We start from the raw sequence: 19,358 nt of genomic DNA on the forward strand, positions 1-19,358 counted from the left end.
GCTACTCAGCTAGCGCAGCTGTCTCAGTATCTAATACCTTGGAATACCTTTCCTGTTAGCTAAACGTTATTGGGTATTATAATAAATCTCAAAAAACTATAGGACAACGATTTTACAAATATCTGAGTGAGATGTAAAGTAGGTAGCTTCGAATACTATCACAAAAAAGTACTCTTCAAAGAAATTGTCGTTTACGGTTTTTTTTTTCAGAGATATGTGGTTTCTAAAAATATAGTATACACTAAACAAGAGTGCACAACTAATGTAGATATTATCAAAATCATATTTCGTAAATTATAATTATTTTTTAGGTTGTAGATAAGAATAAAAACTTTTCGAATGAAGTTTCCGAACGTAAGGCAGCAGCTGACTTCATTGACTTTTCACAAATGTCAAAGTATCAATGAACCATTCTGTTCACGTCAATAAATTCACGCTTTGTTTATAAAATTTAATCTAATATGGATTTGATTGATAACGAGATTAGGCAATGGGATGCTGCTGATGTGAAGGAGCAATTCGGTGACAACATTACGCTACTGCCTTTGAATGACAATATAAAGGAGCTCCAGACTATTCTACGAGACAAGTGAGTGAGGTTACCAGGCCTTGTGGCTTTTACCTTTGCTTCTAAGCAGGATTTTTCTTGTTTTTTAAAAAATAATTGTAAATTTAAAATGGCGGAATCACAAATAAACCTTATTTTAATACAAAGTTATGGTTTTATATCAGTAAGGATCGTATCACCGCATCACGCTTGCTTGACTCAACAAATATTAATAGCATCGTACATATTGCTTTAAATTAGTGGTCGTAATTGTTTTAATTACTCACGTTTAGTATAACTGTTCCTAAACATTCAGGTATTGTCATACCACCTATTTACTTATAACAGGTAATAAGCAAACGTCAAAACAATGTAATTAAACCCATTGTGAGTGATAAAGTTGTTTTGCAAAGACATTAATTGCTGACATAGTAGGAAATTATGTTTTTAGAATATATGCTTAATTAACTTGCAGCCAGGTAAGCAAATGTTTGAGGAATACTAAGCTCAAATTCGACTATGTACCAAAACGTATTACAAAGTGTGACAATTTTATTGAAATTGTGAGATTAGATATAATTTTTATTATTCCTCAAATTACTGGTAACCAATAGCTGAAAACGTTTTCAGAAATACATCCCGGAGTGACTTCAAGTTCTATGCTGACCGTTTAATCCGCCTCGTGATAGAGGAGAGCTTGAACAAGCTGCCGTTTACCGACTGCGAAGTGGTCACTCCCACTGGTGCGTTGTATAAGGGACTCAAGTATGGAGCGGGCAACTGCGGCGTATCCATTGTTAGGTCCGGAGAGGCTATGGAGCAGGTAAATAGAAGCTTCCTTCTTAGTTATTTTGTCAGTATCTTTCATGATACATAATTTTCCAACATGTTTGTTTATTTTTTATCTGATATACACATCAGACAGTCAGTTACATTACAACTGACATAAAAGCATAATTATGAAGTTAACCTAACTGGCTTATCATGTTGAGTGCTTAATGCATTTTAATAATAGTGATTGCTGATAAAAAATTATCTTAATTTATGATCATGTTAAAAATTAAACTCACTTTTGTGTATAATCAATGATGAGGGTACTTTAGACATCTTTTTGTACAATAAGAAATATGTGCAAGTAATAAATAATGAGAGGATTCTCGCCACAGAGTGTTTTTGGTTAGCACGTGTGTCTAGAGTTTTTGTTTATTTTCAGTGAATTGGTGACTTTTTGTGACTTGTTTTTGTTACTGTGTGTTGTCCTTGTGTGCGTTATTGTGTGTGTACGTTTTTTCGTCTAGCTAAGTAAGTTTTATTAGTAAATATGGACCGAAATAAACCTCCGGACCCAGATCCTCCTGACATCTCCTCGTACGCTCCTTTATCCCCTAACTTTCCACTTTCCCACTTCGCCGATGTTGCTTGCAGCATCGCGGAGTCCCAATCTCCATCCCTTCCCGAATCTCAGAACCCTACCAATCAGATCGCTAGGAAACGCTCTGCAGATGCCGAAAATAGTCGCATACCACCAAAACAGCAGAGAAACCAAGTAGGTCGCAGCAGATACTCCGCAACAGATAAAGCTCCCTTTATTGTACATGTATCGTGTTTGGAGCCTCAGCCTAATACTGGTACTACACTGCACCCGGTGACCTTTGGCATGTTTTTGCTCAAGAACAACATAGCTAATATTGTTCGGGACGGTGTTAAGAAAGTCGGCCGCAATAGAGTTTCTGTTGAGTTCTCATCCCCCCAGGATGCAAACTCATTTATAATTAATGCCATCCTTTCTAAAAACAGCTATGTGGCATCAATCCCCACTTTTAATGTTACACGTATGGGTGTTGTTAGTGGCGTCCCCAGCGACTTAAGTGAAGAGGAAGCTAAAACTTACCTTACAGTGCCCTCAGGATGTGGACAAATCCTTAAAGTCCGTCGCATCAGCCGTAAATTCTTCAATGATGGCATCGCAGAATTTAAACCGACAGAGACCTGTGTTATCATTCATCTGCATGTTGTAACATTTGATGGCCAGGTTTTACCTAATAGAGTTTATTGCTGCTACACCTCCCTACCAGTTGTTCAATATGTTTACCCCACCATCCAGTGCCGCAAGTGCTGCAGGTTTGGTCATGTGGAGTCTGTATGTCGCTCAAAACCACGTTGTTGTAAATGTGGCCACGATCACCCCGGTGATGGTTGCAACATTTCAGAAGATGAGGCGTTCTGTGTGTTATGCTCTGGTAATCACTTTGCTAACAGCAAGTCATGCCCGGAGCATGGCAGGCAGAAAGCCATAAAAACTATTATGGCTGAGAAGTCCTTATCCTATGCTGAGGTCAGCAAAACAGTTCCACCTGCTTCCCGCAATTATGCGAATGCTGTTAAATCAACAGCAAATCAACCTCAGTCATATCGCAAAACAGTATTTTTAAAGCCAAAGACCCATGCTCCCTTCTCACCTTCTTATGACAAAGCTGCTCATCAGCGTATTGTTAACTCTCCCTCACTTTCACAGCCAGATGGCTGCGCTCTTAATAACCCTTATGCTGATTCTAACAATACATCCTCTTTAATAGAAATCTTAATTAAAGTTCTGTCATCTATAATGACTAATAATTCCCAAATACCGTCCAACGTCGCCCATCAACTTGTTAATCTGTTACTAAATGTTAAAAATGGCACCTCATCAGGTGTTCTTACAATGGAATGTGAGGAGCGTGTTTCATAAGAAGCACGACCTCATATTTCTACTTAATAAATACAAGCCCTTGGCTTGTTCTATTGCTGAGACTTGGCTTACACCAAGTCTTAGCTTTCGCATGCCACATTTTAATATTTTGAGATGTGATAGGTCTGATGGATATGGAGGGTCGGCTCTTTTCCTTAATAATAGAGTCCCATTCTCGACCCTGTCTCTTCCTGCTCTGGATGGTGACATTAATGTAGTTGCAGCAAAATTCGAAGGCATTACTGTACTTTCCATTTATATCTCCCACCCACACCGAAACTTTTTAGGCTCCCTTAGAAACGTTTTTAACAATATAGATGGGCCTATGTTAGTTATGGGAGATTTTAATTGTCACCATTTTAGATGGGGCTCCAACCGTTGTGATGCGTTTGGGGAAGGTTTAGTAGAAATCCTCGATGACCTTAACCTTTGCATCTTAAATGATGGTTGTCCTACCCGCAGACCCCTTCCCGGACAGCAGAAGAGTTGTGTAGATCTTACTTTCTGTTCTGTAGAGTTGGCGGCATCGTTTCATTGGCAATGCACCCCTCTGACGCATGGCAGCGATCACTATCCTATTGTTGTAACATTATTAAACAAAACTTATTTAGAGAAAACTTCCCCCACTTCTGAAGTACAACTTATCGAAACCGGACTGGTCAAGGTTTGCTTCACTATTGGAGGAGAAAATCAGTGAACTTCAAATTTAACTTCTTCTTTCCCGCAAATTCCTGATCACTGCCATGCTAAGAGTTGTTATGACGGCTTTGTTTCGGCCATTTCCTTAGTGCTGATTCCACCTTTCCTCTGCGCAATTGCGCTAAGAACAAAATCCCATCACCCCCGTGGTGGGACCAAGATTGCACATCAGCAATACGTGAAAGAAAGGTAGCTGAAGAAAAGTTCAATGAAGCGATGAACATCGACAACCTTCTACAGTACAAACGAGTGTATGCCCAATCCCAACGGCTTCTTCGTAAGAAGAAACGTCGTGGTTGGGTAAAGTTTTGCACCTCTCTTTCTCCCTCAACCCCAGTGTCAGCAGTATGGAAGAGTATAAACCGCTTCAGACGTGGGTGCTCTCCATCTGTCTCGTCCCCTATAACCAGAAATACTGCTGAATTATTCTTCGATAAAATTGCTCCAGCCTATGTTCCTTTACTTTCAGAATTAGATCACTCGCCTGTGGGTACCGCGGGTGACCCTTTGGACGATCCATTTACAATGGAAGAATTGAATGCGGTGTTGCGTCACGTTCGAGATTCTGCCCCGGGCATTGATGGCATTCCATATTCATTTATAACCCATGCCAGCATAAATGCTAAAAATTACTTACTCAATATTTTTAATTATTGTTATTATTTTGGTTGGGTTCCTGACCAATGGAAACTTCAGATCATTATCCCTCTTTTGAAACCCGGCAAAAATGCTGATGATCCGAATGGCCTTAGACCAATTGCTCTATCCTCCGTTCTGGCTAAACTTTTGGAACACCTCATTAAAAATAGGCTTGAGTGGTTGGTCGAATCTAAGGGTTTGCTACCGAGCCACCAATTTGGGTTCAGAAAGGGTCTTGGCACAATGGACAGTGTGGCAACATTTGTTACTGATGTTCGTACAGCCTTTTCTAAAAATGAAGCTGCTGTAGCCGCCTCCCTAGATGTTTCTTCCGCATATGATAGCGTCCTCCTTCCCATACTCAGGCAGAAATTGCAACAGCTGAGTCTCCCGGTAAGGATGATTCAATGCATATGTGGACTACTTACGTCTCGATCCTTGGTGCTGAGAGTGCAGGGTGAGGTATTTGAGGAAAGAACCACATGGAGGGGCCTTCCCCAAGGCTCTGTCCTTAGCCCGTTGCTCTATAATCTATACACATTCGACATTGGTTCCTGCCTAAACAACGACTGCCGTATTCTACAATATGCCGACGATCTGGCACTATACGTAACCAAAGCCTCGATTGTCGATGCTGCTAAATCCCTCTGCCTTTCTTTGGACTCTCTGCACCAATGGCTTCTTGACCACGGCCTCTCTCTGTCTGCTCCTAAAAGTTCGGTAGTCATCTTCTCGCGGAAACGCTCAATCCCTCAGGTATCTATTAAAATCCAGGGTCAAGGGATCCCTGTTGTTAAAAAGGCAAAATTTTTAGGGGTCTATCTGGATGCAAAATTAACTGGTGTCGATCACTTTTGCTATTTGGTTAAAAGGTGCGAAAGGGTGCTTCCAATTCTTAAAGTTCTTTCTGGTGTATGGTGGGGGGCTCATCCTTACACCATGAAACTTGTTTATAACGCCTTGGTCCGTAGTATATTAGACTATGGTTCATTTGTTTTGATTCCTTGCAACAGGGGTGCCTTGGCGGGATTAGAAAGGATTCAGTCTCAATGCCTTCGGATCATCTCAGGTTGCATGAAGTCCTCTCCTATTAACGCGTTACAGGTTGAATGTGCCGAACCTCCTTTGGCCTTGAGGAGGCAATATCTAGCGTCCCGCTTCCTATTAAGGGTGGTTCCTAAAACCTCTTACCCCCTAATCCCTAAACTTGTAGATTTAGATGCTTTATGTAAAACCTCAAAATACTGGGAGCATAAAGAAATTCCTCTCATTTTAAAAGCATTCCGTTTTGTATTAAATTTAAATTGCCCTATTGCCCAGTATCCTAGATTACCTATTTTCAACTTTTCTTATGAAGTCCTTTGCTTTATTCCAAAAATATACTATGATATTGGTATTTTCAAGAAATCCCCGTCGGCGAATTCGACCTTTAATGCGGTGGTGGGAGAGCGATGGAATGGGTTCCAAAGATTTTTCACCGACGCTTCCAAATTATCGTCAAGCAGCAACACTGGTGCTGTTTATTATCAGAACTCAAAAATTATTTTAAAATTTAAATGTCCAAAGGAGTCGTCCGTATTTACAGGCGAGTGTGTGGCATTATTGGAAGCTTGCCTTTTCATAGAGTCCCATGAAATCAGTTTAAGTGTTATCTTTACAGATTCATTAAGCTGTCTTCAAGCCCTATCCCAAAATCCCTTCAAAAGTAAACTCCACAGTCCTATAATCCTAAATATTAAAAAGTCCCTATTATCTTGTGCACATCAGCAAAAGGTAGTTCACCTTGTATGGATACCCAGTCATTGCGGTATCAAGGGGAATGAATGTGTAGATGCAATGGCCAAAGATGCTTGCACGTCAGCCTCAGCCGATCCTGCCCACTTCTCCCTTCAAGGGTATGATCTGCTAAACCTTCCAAAAGCGCACCTTGAGACTTCATGGCAGGAATGTTGGAATTTGTCCAGTAGGAAAAAGGGTACTTCCTATTATGCTATCCAACCCCTCATACAACCTAAACCTTGGTTTTTCCATTACAAAAAGTTCCCCAAGTTTGTCATATCTGTCCTATGCAGAATACGTATAGGCCACTGCTGTACTCCTGTTTTCCTGCGAAAAATCCATGTACAGGACTCATCTCTTTGTGAGTGCGGATTGGATGAAGGTAGCCTGGAGCACATATTCTTCAGCTGCCCCATCAACTCCTCATCCTTTGACTTATATAGCCGTCTCCCAAAATTAAAGATTCCTGTACCAATTAACTTCCCTTCCCTCTTAACATATTCCTCCCCAGAACTTCTCCAAGTCCTCATGATTGCTATCCTTCGCAATAATATTAAATTATAGACCGTGGCCTACTTTTGGTCACCGTTTTGATAAATGTGGTATTTTAATGTTTCCCCCCCCCCTTTTTTATATATATATTTTATAATATTTCAATGTTCTAACCTTTTATATTTGTTATTTATATATGTATATTTTTGTTTCAGTGCCGTCCTACTAACCCAACAAGATCTACAATCAGTTAAATTATTATTCTTTCTCAAAGTTGTTTGTTTGGCATCACGACGTGCTTATCATTTCACTCGTCAGTGGCAGAATCGTTGATATCGACATCGACAATTTGCCATAACCAAAAATAGAATAGAATAGAATAGAATAAATAATGAGGAAAGAGGTATTTCCTATTGTAAGACAGCCTGCATTGCTAGTGTATAATAAAAAGTGTTCCTTAATTACTGTTTAATTATACACTACGGTTTCACCCACGTCCCAGGGATCTTCTTCCCGTACTTGGACTTAATTTAGCCGATGTTACTCGGGAATAGAAGAATTTTACAAATCAGTTCCGTAGCTTCGGAACGTTATGTGTACCAAAGAGGCAATAAAAAAAATACCTAATAATAATTTTCTGCTAACTTCAGGGCCTCCGAGACTGCTGCCGCTCCATCCGCATCGGTAAGATCCTGGTGGAGAGCGACACGGACACGCACGAAGCTCACGTGGTGTACGCCAAGTTCCCTGAAGATATCGCCCGGAGACAGGTGCTGCTGATGTACCCTATAATGTCCACTGGCAATACCGTGAAGCAGGTAATTCTAACTAATTATTTAATGAATTGTTGTAGCAAACTGATAGAGATTGGTTGACGTTTTGCCATTTTTCTTGTTGTGATTGTTGGCTGTCATACATCTTAATCATTTATAATCTGTTGGGCAAGTCCAGATTTACTATGTAATTTTATTCTACACTGAGCTTCTGCCCTGATCCTATCTAGCTAAAGTTAATAAGCTTTAGTTAGTAGATGCCAGTGTGCACTTTCTGGTAGTGATAATCAAAATCCTCTCGGTTCTAATGTGCATAAGCCTTAATTCCATAAAAAAAATATTTTGTGTTAATAAAAGTAAAGTTCTTCTCTTTTTTCTGAAATACGGCTTGATTACATTGACATCTTATTTAATTTTCCAGGCAGTCAACGTCCTAACCCAACATGGTGTAAAAGAAGAAAGAATAATCCTGTCCAACCTATTCTGCACCCCAGCAGCTGCCCAGGCAGTAGTAGACTATGTTCCTAAAATGAAGATGTTGACCTCCGAGCTGCACCCTGTGGCCCCCAACCACTTCGGACAGAAGTACTTCGGGACAGACTGATACGAGGATGAGTTTGAGTTTTAGGTCCGTATTATAAGGTTGTACTCAAGCATTGGTAAATGGGGTGTTCCATGAAGAAGAAACTGCCTTAATGCATGGATTATCGTTGGTCATGAACTTTGTATAGTACATTTTGTCTTAGACAAAATCAAGAAAATACTGTAACAGTGGCAAATGGCAGTCATGTTGTATAAGAGACTATTGCAAATGGAATCCCCCCAGTGTAGAAATGCAGTATACATATAATTATTAGACTATTCTTGTCTTGTGCAGTCTAGAGGCATAACAGGCAGGAACACGGTCCATATAAAATGCAATAACAGATTTCGCAGTTAATAAAATTTATCAATGCTTGAATCGATCTATAATACGGATCTTAGTTTGTACTTAACGTTTAGTTAGCTTATTATTATTATTTTAGCATTTTTTGTGAAGTATTTTGTGTTAATAGCATTATTTATTGAATGATTTTGGATATAATTTTGAGCAATATTTCATGAAAATTAATCTCAATTTTTAATGTATTTTTGTGTAATGACAATATTTTTATGACGATAAATTATGTTTTGAATTCTCTATATGTAGCGATTACAAGATTGTAATTTATGCAATATTGAATGTATTCAATAGAATGAAATTATATAAAGGACAGAGAAAATATTCTAGAGATAATTACAATAATTAATGCAACATGAAAGAAAACGCTTGATAATCAAACACGATTAGAATTTTATACATTCATATAACAAATAATATATATTTTTGCAAAATATATGTATACATTTATTATTCGATGTCGTTCAAATAGCTATCAAAGATTACAGCTTTATATTAACCCAAATCTCTAGATTTTTAGTATTAAGTGAAATTGATCTATTTATTAGTTAAATGCTATACGTTTGTGATATTGCCAGAAGTTACTAGTTGATAATTAAATGTATTTAGTCATTATCACTGAATTGTCTCTTTTGTAAATAAAAAGTTGAGACCAACTTGCTTTTTGGTTCATTTTAGTGTTAGCGCCATCTACGTTTTTTCTTACGGACTAAGTCCACGCATCAATAATAAAATCAAAAGTCATTTATTCAAAGTAGGCTGAAGATCAGCACTTTTTGAACGTCAAATCTACAAAAGACAGCCCCCAAAACGCCCGCCCACCACTTCCTATTTGTTTTTGCCATTGGTTTTTGCTGGGAAAAAGAAGTGGTGGAACAAACTCCCCAGCAACACAATTCTGTCTGTATGGTTTGAAGAACCGTATACAAAAAATTAAAAATATCACCCAAAAATATAGGTATACATAAAGTATAAAAAAAGCAAGTGAACATGTAATCATGTTGGCTAGTACCTTACCCATACTTAGTACACAAGCAGCTACAAAAAATGTGTTAAAAAAAAGAGAGAACATAATGCCTCCATTCAGTGAAAATAGGTATCGTTTTATTATATATTTTGTTATATCGTACCCACCGACATGTGAAACAAAACGTGTTTTTATATATATAAAAAAAACACATTTTCAACATAAACAATGAAAACGGTGAACTAGGACTACTCTGTTCAAATCAAAAGTCATACATGTGGATGATTTGACTTGCACTTGAAATTTATCAAATGGCAATTCTAATCTAATAACGACTGAGTAAGTTTATTATAAAATCGTATACGCCCCTTAAATGTTCCATGCACCTTGTGAAGCCTGTGAATGGGTACATACCATAGGACATAACGCTATGAAAGTAACTAAAATAGACTAGTCGAGCTGTGTCTACGTCAGTGTCTTGTCTTACTTTTCTGACGGCGTAGGCAGCAGAATAAATACTGCACATTACTGCATTTAACCACCATTTGCGTTTATTTTCCAGCAAACCATTAAATATGTAGATATGTTAATAAATATTACTGTCCAACGAACTCTTCCGAGTCCTTCAAACAATGTTTTTGGAATACTATCCTATGCGTAGACTTTAAGTCCTGTTTCTCTGGTTTAACATCTGGCGTTGACGCCATATATCGGGATAGTAATAGATAATCGGGTAAAATGACAGGACAACACAAATAAACAACAATAAAAGTACTTTTAAATCGTTTATTTCAGTTTCATAGTTTACATTCTATAGATAGATAGAAATATTTAATTAGATCAGATCACACAGCTAAGCGGTCGTTTTTAAGTGTACACATTATTATAAATTAATAATTCAACATTTGAATAATTTAATCCTTAACAAGTAACGTTTATAAAGTGTTCCCCAATCATTGCATGGTCGGCGCTGACGCGATGTAAACACAGCTGTTACTCACTTAACCACTAAACGCTAAATATTTACCATCATGTAAAAATATCGATAACATTCAATTACGACTGATTCTTATTCGAGAACAAAAATATTTTTATATTATTATTTTTTATTAGTAAAACTAGATGTCACTTAACAATAGTGTTAGGTAGCGACCTACCGATGGCGTAAATGGCAACACTACATCTAAAATCTCATTCTTTTTTAATGTGACGGCAACACCATCGGCGTCCCCACAGATAATAAGTGCGTACTCCCGTATAAATAAATACTTAAAATATAACACGTACATTACTCTTTCAATAAATTTCTTATATACTATGTTACATGACAAGCACTTATTACCACCCAGTAGGGTGTCTATTAATAAAAAGAAATTATATATCTGGCGACACCAGACTAGCGTTGTAGGACCTCTTTAGTTATAAACCTTGAACACAGTAAATTGTCCTTTAGCGTTTACAAAGAAAGGCAAGACTTAGATCACAAAATTTATAAATAAGGTGGCTTTACAACAAGAAATAATATACCCTCGAAATTGACTTAGATATGTTATTAAGGCATCGTGTGAATCGCACTAGGTAAATTGACAATTATAAATCTAAAGACTAATACAACAGCCAAAGCGAAATAATATGGCAATTAGCACGTAATACATACCTACATAACGATAGATACAGGGTTGAATTAGTCAGAACTAAACAGTCAATATATATAAATAAAAGATTTCAAAAAGCGAAATTAAATACTTGATAACACAATTTGTGCATTCACATTTTTTTGTGATTTTCGTTATTAATTTTTGTATAAAAATATCGTCAACAAGTTGTCTAAGTAACGTCTAAGGTTTGACATTGACCTTGTGAAAGTTTATGTTGTCAATGAGGTCGAAAAGCACATCGCTGGAAGTATCCTGCTTTTTAGACGCGACCCAGTCTCTGGCGTTAGCGACTACCGGTAGAATGGTTTTTTCGCTATAAGCACACAAAAATACATTAGTCACATTTGATGTAACGAGAATCGATTCCTAAATCGATTGGCGGATTCACTCGATGGTAAGCTTATCGATAGTGTTACGGTGTTGCCAGGAGGGGAAGCGTTAGGGAGCTGTGCGTGAGTTCGTATTTACATGAGCTTTTGCTTGGCGCACTCGGGGCAGATTATGTCGGGGCCGTCGGTGATGAAGCCCTTGCCGACCAGGGAGGTCTTGCACTGCGCGCAGATGAAGCAATCGTTGTGCCAGTGGCGGTCCTCGAACGAGATGAAGCGGGTGCCGCCGATACCTGCAATCAAACAAAACATATTTGTTATTCATCACTTCTTTGTTCAACATAAATCAATTCAATATTATGACAATTTGATTGCTTTTATTTCGGCTTTGATAACATGACCATATGAAGAAGACAATGTAGAATACGGTACATTGCCCTGTGACTAACTGTTTGGGAACATCATTCATCTACTTGCGGCATTGTAATCAACACAATATCCACTGTTGATACAAGTGAGTTTGGTGAACCAAAGAAACCTCGGCGAATTGTCCGAATGGCCCCCAAAAAATCGGATTCCAACCTATTTATTCCGTCACTTCCCTCACACCAAAATGTACCCGTTATGGCCTACGATATTTTTTTCAATTCCTCAAAAAGTTCCAATTTATTTGTTGAACAAAAACTGACCAGTAATAGGCTTGGTGCAAGACGTGCAGCGCTTGGCGAAGAGCTCTCCGAAGCAGTCAGCGCAGTAGGGCTTCTCGTCGCGGGAAGTGAACCGCTGGCCAGCCAGCGAGGTGTTGCAGTTGGTGCACGTGAAGCACTCGCGGTGCCACGGCTCGTTCTTGTAGGTCACGCCGCCTTGCGTGATGATCTGGAAGTAGAGGGAAGATTTTGAAATATAGGTAGTTAAGGTACGTAGGGGATCTCTACAAACTCCAACGGACTCTATAAGAGTAATTGCAAAGGTCCGATTGGAGAATCGATGAAGAGTTCTAACTTCGCAGCCTAAAGAACTTAGTAGGTCTGTACCCACTAGGTAGAAGTCAAAGTCAACGCACAAGTTTATGATATGACAAAGAATTGGACTAATGATGTGCGCTACCGATTTTATTGCTGAGGTTGTAATGTTGTCATAACCAGAACTTTGGGTATTTTTTAGAGATTTAATAAGCAAAAATATATCGTGTGGAATCGCAGGGGTCATGAATAAAGAGTGTGATGTATTGTGTCTGCTACTACTGTCAATTTTATCATTTTGTGTTGTTTCAGAAAAAGATTTTATTTTATTGTTATCATCAACATTTACCGCGTTGATAAAGAAGTTATTAAATTCGTTAGCAATGTTACTGGGATCAGTTATTATTTGTTCATTTACTTTAATTTGTGTAATATATTCTTTTGGAAAATTGGCTTTATTTGCATTTATTATTCTCCACGTAGCCTTTGATTTATTGTCTGCGTTTAATATATAATAATTATTCTGGCACTTTTGAGTAAGTTTTATAATCTTTTTTAGGCGTGCACTGTAATTTTTAAGAATTTGCTTTTTACTTTCTGAAGGATTGGCTCGATAATCCCATAGTAGATTTCTCTTATTTTTACAACATTTACCTATTCCTTTGGACAACCACCTTGTTGTCTTAACACATGTATTTTTTATTTTTATGACAGGAAAGCAAAGATCATAGAATAGCTTAAAATATTCAAAAAACTTGTCAAAGGCAAATTCTGGATCATTTGAATCAAATACCTCCTGAAACTTAAGGCTTTGTAAACATTCCTTAAATTTTGATACGTTTTCCTCACTATAATCTCGTCTTGTTGTATACCAATATCTGAGTGTACAAGTTTTTTTGACGGGACACGTCAATATCTGAGCAGTGTGGTCTGACATACCAAGATCAATTACTTCGCATTTACTACCTCTTACATTATTAAATATATTATCTATACATGTTTTACTGCTTGGGCGAGTTATTTCACGTAAACCTATTTTCATATTAAAGCTATCAATTAAATGTTCAAATCTTAAAGAAATAGGGTTTCTCTTCAACAAGTCAATATTAAAATCACCACATAAGATAATTTTTTTAGATTTCCATTTTTGTACTAAATACATTATTGCATTAAGAGTGTTAAAAAAGATACCAATTTTTTCTTGGGTATACTTTGGTGTTCTATATATACAAATTATAATTAAATTATGTTCAGTCAGTTCTACAGCTGAACACTCGGTTTCATTACAAACACTTAGATTGCATATATCTTGTAATACTTTATATTTATGAATCTTCTTTATAAGTATACAGGATCCACCATTTCTTTTTTCTCTGGCAAAGTATGCATGCACCTAAATTAAAGTTTGGTAAAGTTACATGCACATAGTCTAATTTGTTCATGTTGTGCTCTGTTAAGCAAATTACATCCACATTTTTTGAACATTTATCTAGTTCTTGTAGATTTACACATAATATATCTGACTTGCTAAGGAACCCATTAATATTTTGATGCATTACTCGTATCTTATTGTAAACGAAAAAACTCTTTAGAAGTAGATTTAAGCCTCCTGTAGCATCACTAACAATTTAATCTTCGTGAAATATTAATTTTACCGTATCACTATGTGATAGATGATTCTTTAATTCATACATTTAAGTGATGCAATTCATTCAATAAAATACGGATATGCAACAAACTAAGCATATCAATGAAGTCGCATGAAGTAGGTGACTTGTCATGTCAACTTCTTCATTTATCGTTCAACCTTTCCATTAATAACCTCTATTTACTTCCTATTATCTTTCATCTGACCTTAAAACAGGTGACTGCGTTCTAAAGCTATAAAATTGCAATAAACAACATCTGTAGCGATGATAAACTACTCAGAGAACGATCTCGTGGGTGAGATGTGGGTACAAATTGTATAAGATTTATTTACGGTACCTGCATAACAGTCGGCTTGTTAACCTAGTGCCCCCATTTTTTAATGAGGCTGGATTAGACTAATGAACGAAGTGGACCAATAATTCGGAATATGAGGAAGCAATTAATAGACTGCATGAGTTCGGAAAGAGCGTTAGTGGTTCAATAGAAACTAGAGAATCAACTAAATGGGCGACGAAAAGAAGGCTGATAGAATCAAAATAAAGAGCATGAAATAAGGTCATCATTCGGATAAAAGACTCCCATCTCAAAATATTGCCCATCAAAACCAAATGAAGATGAATCTGCGACCCTAATAGGCAAAAGCGCTGAAAAATTGTTTACCAATTTTCGTCAAATTTTACATGACCCGACATCCTCCCACTAGTTAACCCTCCATTTCCATCCAAGAAATCTCTAACGGCGGATAGGAATGTAACATCAGTCGTATGGAGCCAATATCAAAATCCCATCTCTAGTAACCAAACCAACAGACAGATAGCATATAGAATCCGTAGTTAACAAGTTTCCTTTTCTCACCTTGTTGCACTTAACGCAGCGAGTAGCGAACTTGTCTTCGTAGCAGCCAGCGCAGTAGATCTCCTGCTCCCTGGGAATGAAGCTCCTGGTGCCGATGGGGTTCTTGCAGACCACGCAGCAGAAGCACTTCTCGTGCCACTGCCTTGTCTTGTACTCCATCTTCTTGGTTCCTGGGAAACAAGGGGAGAGATTAGATTTGAAAATTCTCTGGTAGATGATGTTTTGTAAATGGTGTAGGATATTGAGATACGAGAAGGTTGACCAATGTTTTCGAATAGCAAATAAAAAATAAAAAGTTGAATAGTTACAAGGCCAGGTCGTGGAAGCGGCTCTTTTCGGTAGTTTTAAAAGGAGCGATCATTTTTTGTTTCAGTTTCTTGTTGTTTTATTTAATTTAGTTGGCTTTTCGAAGATATTGAAGCTGCTAAGTTACAGAAAACATCAGCATCTTTAACACATTCTATCCATTGTATACCGTATAGCAAACAATAACCCTGACTTCCTACATTTAGTGCATTTGTTGACAAGATCATGCAAATTCACCATTGTATCAGCCGATCGATCTATTCCGATGTTCTAATATATTCACGGGGGACATTATCATGCGATCACAATGCTGTAGGGGAACCACACGATGCTATGGCGGTAGGACTGTCCTTGCGAAACGGGGCAAGGTTGGCGTGACAAGGAAGTGACACTTTCAAATGTCAACATCGTCATGTTCGCGTTTTATGGCGGGAAATTTTTGAAAGTGCAGTTCGAAAAGTTGACAGCATTTTTTTATTTTATTTTGGGGGCGAAGTTGTTTCGAGTTTTTGTTTAAGAATGAATGACAAATAAATTTTTAGGTATATTTAGACACGCTACAAAAACAACAGCAAATATTATAGTAAGGTACCAATGGCGATTAATCATCATATTTTAATTAAATATCTTTATATGGGAAGACTGATTATTAAACACTATAATTACTATGTTTTACTATATTAATAGCCTTAAGCGTAAGTAGGTATGTAAATAAATACCAGGTCACAGCGGGGTCAAGGGCAAAATATTTTTTCTTGTTTTCATAAAAATATTTTGTGTGTTCTCTTTCAGTTTACTTATTACTTTAGTTATTTCGAATCCTATTTTATTTTTGTACTAAAATTTTATAGGATCCCTCAATCAGTTAATTTGTGTATTGAGCTAGAATTTTAGCGTGCGCCGAAGCTATCTTGAATTTTTTCTAAGTCTTTTATTTCTATTTTTTAAATAATATTTGCGTCTAATTTTTAATTTTCATCCTTTTTTGGTCTCATTGCTGGGTACAGGGACTCCCATACAGAGAAGGATTGACATTAGTTTTAGAACTTTTAAATAAACTTTATTGGCATACAGTTACTTCAATTCAATTAAGTGAATATTAAATTGCGAACAAGTTACATTTTATTGCTGTATCCGTTTTCCGTATAAAAACATTGAACACAACAAATAAATATTTTTTTATAAATTGGTAGGTACACAATACAACAGATATTATAGATATACTTTCTCGTTCTTAATAACTGTTGGCCGTACCATTTTTTTATGACTACACTATATCGATACCTAATCTATGGTTTTACGATGCAGTAAAAGTGTAAAGATCGCATGTTTGTAATCAAACGATTCGTCCTTGAGTTTGCATGTGACATTGTAACAATGAGATTTGACTGATGCACGCAACATGCACCGTTATCATACAACGGCTTTACACCCTACAATTTGTGATTAGGTATTTGATTTATTGCTGAGTTTCGTGATTTTTCTGATTGAGCGAAAGCTATCATGGGAATTTTACAAAAAAATTGGAGAACAAACCATAACCAGCCGTGAAACTGACGCCCACTGGTAAAATCGGCGATTTGACACTTGAAAATCGCTCGGTTATCGATATAATTTTATGGTGCAATTCACTGTAAGTGACTAAATTGTTTTATCAACTGCAACCTGCAGTAAGTAATAAAAAATATTTCTAAGTAGAGATTAATTTCTAGTACATAATTAGAAAGACGCAACTTTGTCCTCAATCATCAAAAGTACGTTCATATCCAATGTTCCAATTTCAAAAAGCATTTTCTACCAAACTTCTACATTACCACATTTCACTAGTTTCCCAAACACACAAGTTAGATAAATTAATCACCGCCAGTATAAATGGTAGCCATTAGCAATAAATGTTGAATGCGTTTAAACTGTCCAAGTTTCCAAGTTCCACGATATCTAAAGCAATCAGCGAACGAAACGCAACTTGGTCTTCCTTTCCAATAATCTATCTATGTCTTCATTTGGTTACCACAGATAGCAGTTTGACATTAGTTCCATACAAGTATTGTAAAATTGCTATCTCTAGGAAGCAACAGATAGATAGATAGAACAACAGATATTATATTGGGATCGGCCGTTAATCATTATGGACACGGTATAATAGGGAAAGTTTTCCATCAGTGTTGTATTTGTTGTCTATGCAAAAGTTTGAACGCGAGTTTGTTTGAAAAGCGAAAAGTTTTTGGTTTTGTACAACTGATTGTTCGATATTTAATTTAAAATTAAGGGCAACGCTCTCTATGACTAGCTTTTGTTTCGTCAAGAAAGATTTGATTCTGAATTCGAAATAAAATGGAGGGAATTTTCAGTTCCTTTTTCAAACACCAAAGAGGTCCACTCGAATCTTTTTGCAGACATTTTATATTGTCTTTAAAATGAAATCGAACAAAAAACAAGCTACCGATTTTAAATTCGCACAGACAGTCTAAGACAAAAACATGTTGGCAGCCAAAGTATCGCGTGTCAAAGTATAGGAAACTATAGCATTGTGGTTCGTGACTAGTCTTGGGTTACATCTGCAGCTGGGGTCTGTGAACTTTGTTATCGTATTTCATATCGATTTGGGGAATACTTGCAGTAAGTATGCTGTTTCACGTGATTTTTGTGGCTTTTGAATGACTGGATTTTATTTTGTGTTCTTTCTGAAGAATTTACTTTATAATCGGACCCCGATTTTCCAAAAACAATAATTAATAAATATGGCAAAAAAAATTCGTAAATGTTAAGTCTTTATGGTCAAAATACGATTTTTCTGTGGCTCTTGCACGACCGATATGTAGCCCAGTGCACATTTTTCATAACCCATAATAAAAGTGGTCATAAACACCCATAACTCTAGCTATCTATTAATATAATAAGCACTTCATAGCACCATAGATAAAGGCAGTGTTGCCAGATGATGATTTAGCATTCTCCCCAAATCTCACCCAAAATCCCCCGAAAATGTTAGTGTTTTGAGAAAAAACCCCCAGTAATTAGAAAAACATTTAATTGAAAAGTTTTGGGAAGTTTATTGTAAAAGCGTATACGTTGACCCATGAACGAGTTGCTTACTCTGTAGAGGCGAGTAGCATGTACATCAAGATTATGTTTATTCCTAATAATTTTATGCTATGAACATCAGACATTTGAACAAAGTTAGATATGTTTTTACGAACGTACATTAAATTTTCAAAAATGTGTTGAGAGGCAACAGTCAGAATATTTATTTCTTTGAATTTCTCTCTAAGAGAAACTTTTGGACCCAGATTATAAATGGGTCGAACAGCTCTTTTCTGTAAAATAAATATAGTATCATCGTTCATCGTCGTTCTCCGCACGCAGCATTATTGTGGTAGTGTGTGTATGTTAAATGTATGTAGTGCACTTGGAGAGGCCTATGTCCAGCAGTGGACTGCGATAGGCTGATGATGATGATGATGTGTGTATGTTTTTGTGTGTGGTTCTATGGTGCGTTCAAATTAAGTAGTGAGTAATATGGTCGTTCAGTCATAAAACTTTTTCGAAAAATCCTCCAAAACCCTCCAAGCCAATTTCAAATCCCCCCACTGATCCCCCCAAAGGATTCTTCCCCCCAAAAAAACCCCCGTGGGAAGAAAATACCCCCAAATTTGGGGGGAATCCCCCCCATCTGGCATCACTGGATAAAGGCATCAACACACCTATAAATAATAAAGCTGTGAACAGACTACAGTTAAACCGTTCCACTTTTCCATTGTTCGTGGTGAAAGGGCCCTTACGCCCACTGGAGCTATGGCTTCGGACAATAATAACTAGGCTATTTCATTTGCAAATTGTTACTGTTAAGCGTAGGGTACACGAGCGTAGGCATGTAGGCGTGATTATTATAATTGTAGTAGGAAACAGTTATAGATTTTGGATGTTAGTGATTTTTTTTTTCCAAAAATGTTAAACACAAAATTCTACAATTTCTTCTAAAGAAATTCTGTATGTAGCAAAAATTTATCATACCTAGTATTTTTTAAATCAGA

At 37.0% G+C, this 19,358-nt stretch overlaps 2 protein-coding genes across 8 annotated transcripts in view; one reads left to right on the forward strand and one right to left on the reverse strand.

The window, feature by feature from the left end:
• The first annotated feature begins 378 nt into the window (after positions 1-378).
• On the forward strand, positions 379-9,253 carry LOC110374559 (uracil phosphoribosyltransferase homolog). Its single transcript, XM_064034393.1, has 4 exons — positions 379-589; positions 1,178-1,370; positions 7,535-7,702; positions 8,079-9,253. Exons 1-4 carry the CDS (start codon positions 462-464, stop codon positions 8,259-8,261), a joined length of 672 nt encoding a protein of 223 aa, XP_063890463.1. The 5' UTR covers positions 379-461; the 3' UTR covers positions 8,262-9,253.
• Positions 9,254-10,336: 1,083 nt separating this feature from the next.
• Lmpt (Limpet) overlaps positions 10,337-19,358 on the reverse strand; it is a 173,721-nt gene continuing 164,699 nt past the window's right edge. For all 7 annotated transcript variants that reach the window (XM_021332292.3, XM_064034255.1, XM_064034256.1 and 4 more), the window contains 3 exons: positions 15,019-15,188; positions 12,241-12,427; positions 10,337-11,844 (listed from right to left, as the gene is read on the reverse strand). In XM_021332292.3, the coding sequence (XP_021187967.1) occupies positions 11,687-11,844; positions 12,241-12,427; positions 15,019-15,188 (515 nt within the window). In that variant the 3' untranslated portion in view covers positions 10,337-11,686. The remainder of the gene's footprint in view (positions 11,845-12,240; positions 12,428-15,018; positions 15,189-19,358) is intronic.

The sequence above is a fragment of the Helicoverpa armigera genome, chromosome 4 (genome assembly GCF_030705265.1).
Source record: "Helicoverpa armigera isolate CAAS_96S chromosome 4, ASM3070526v1, whole genome shotgun sequence".
NCBI classification, from domain to species: domain Eukaryota; kingdom Metazoa; phylum Arthropoda; class Insecta; order Lepidoptera; family Noctuidae; genus Helicoverpa; species Helicoverpa armigera.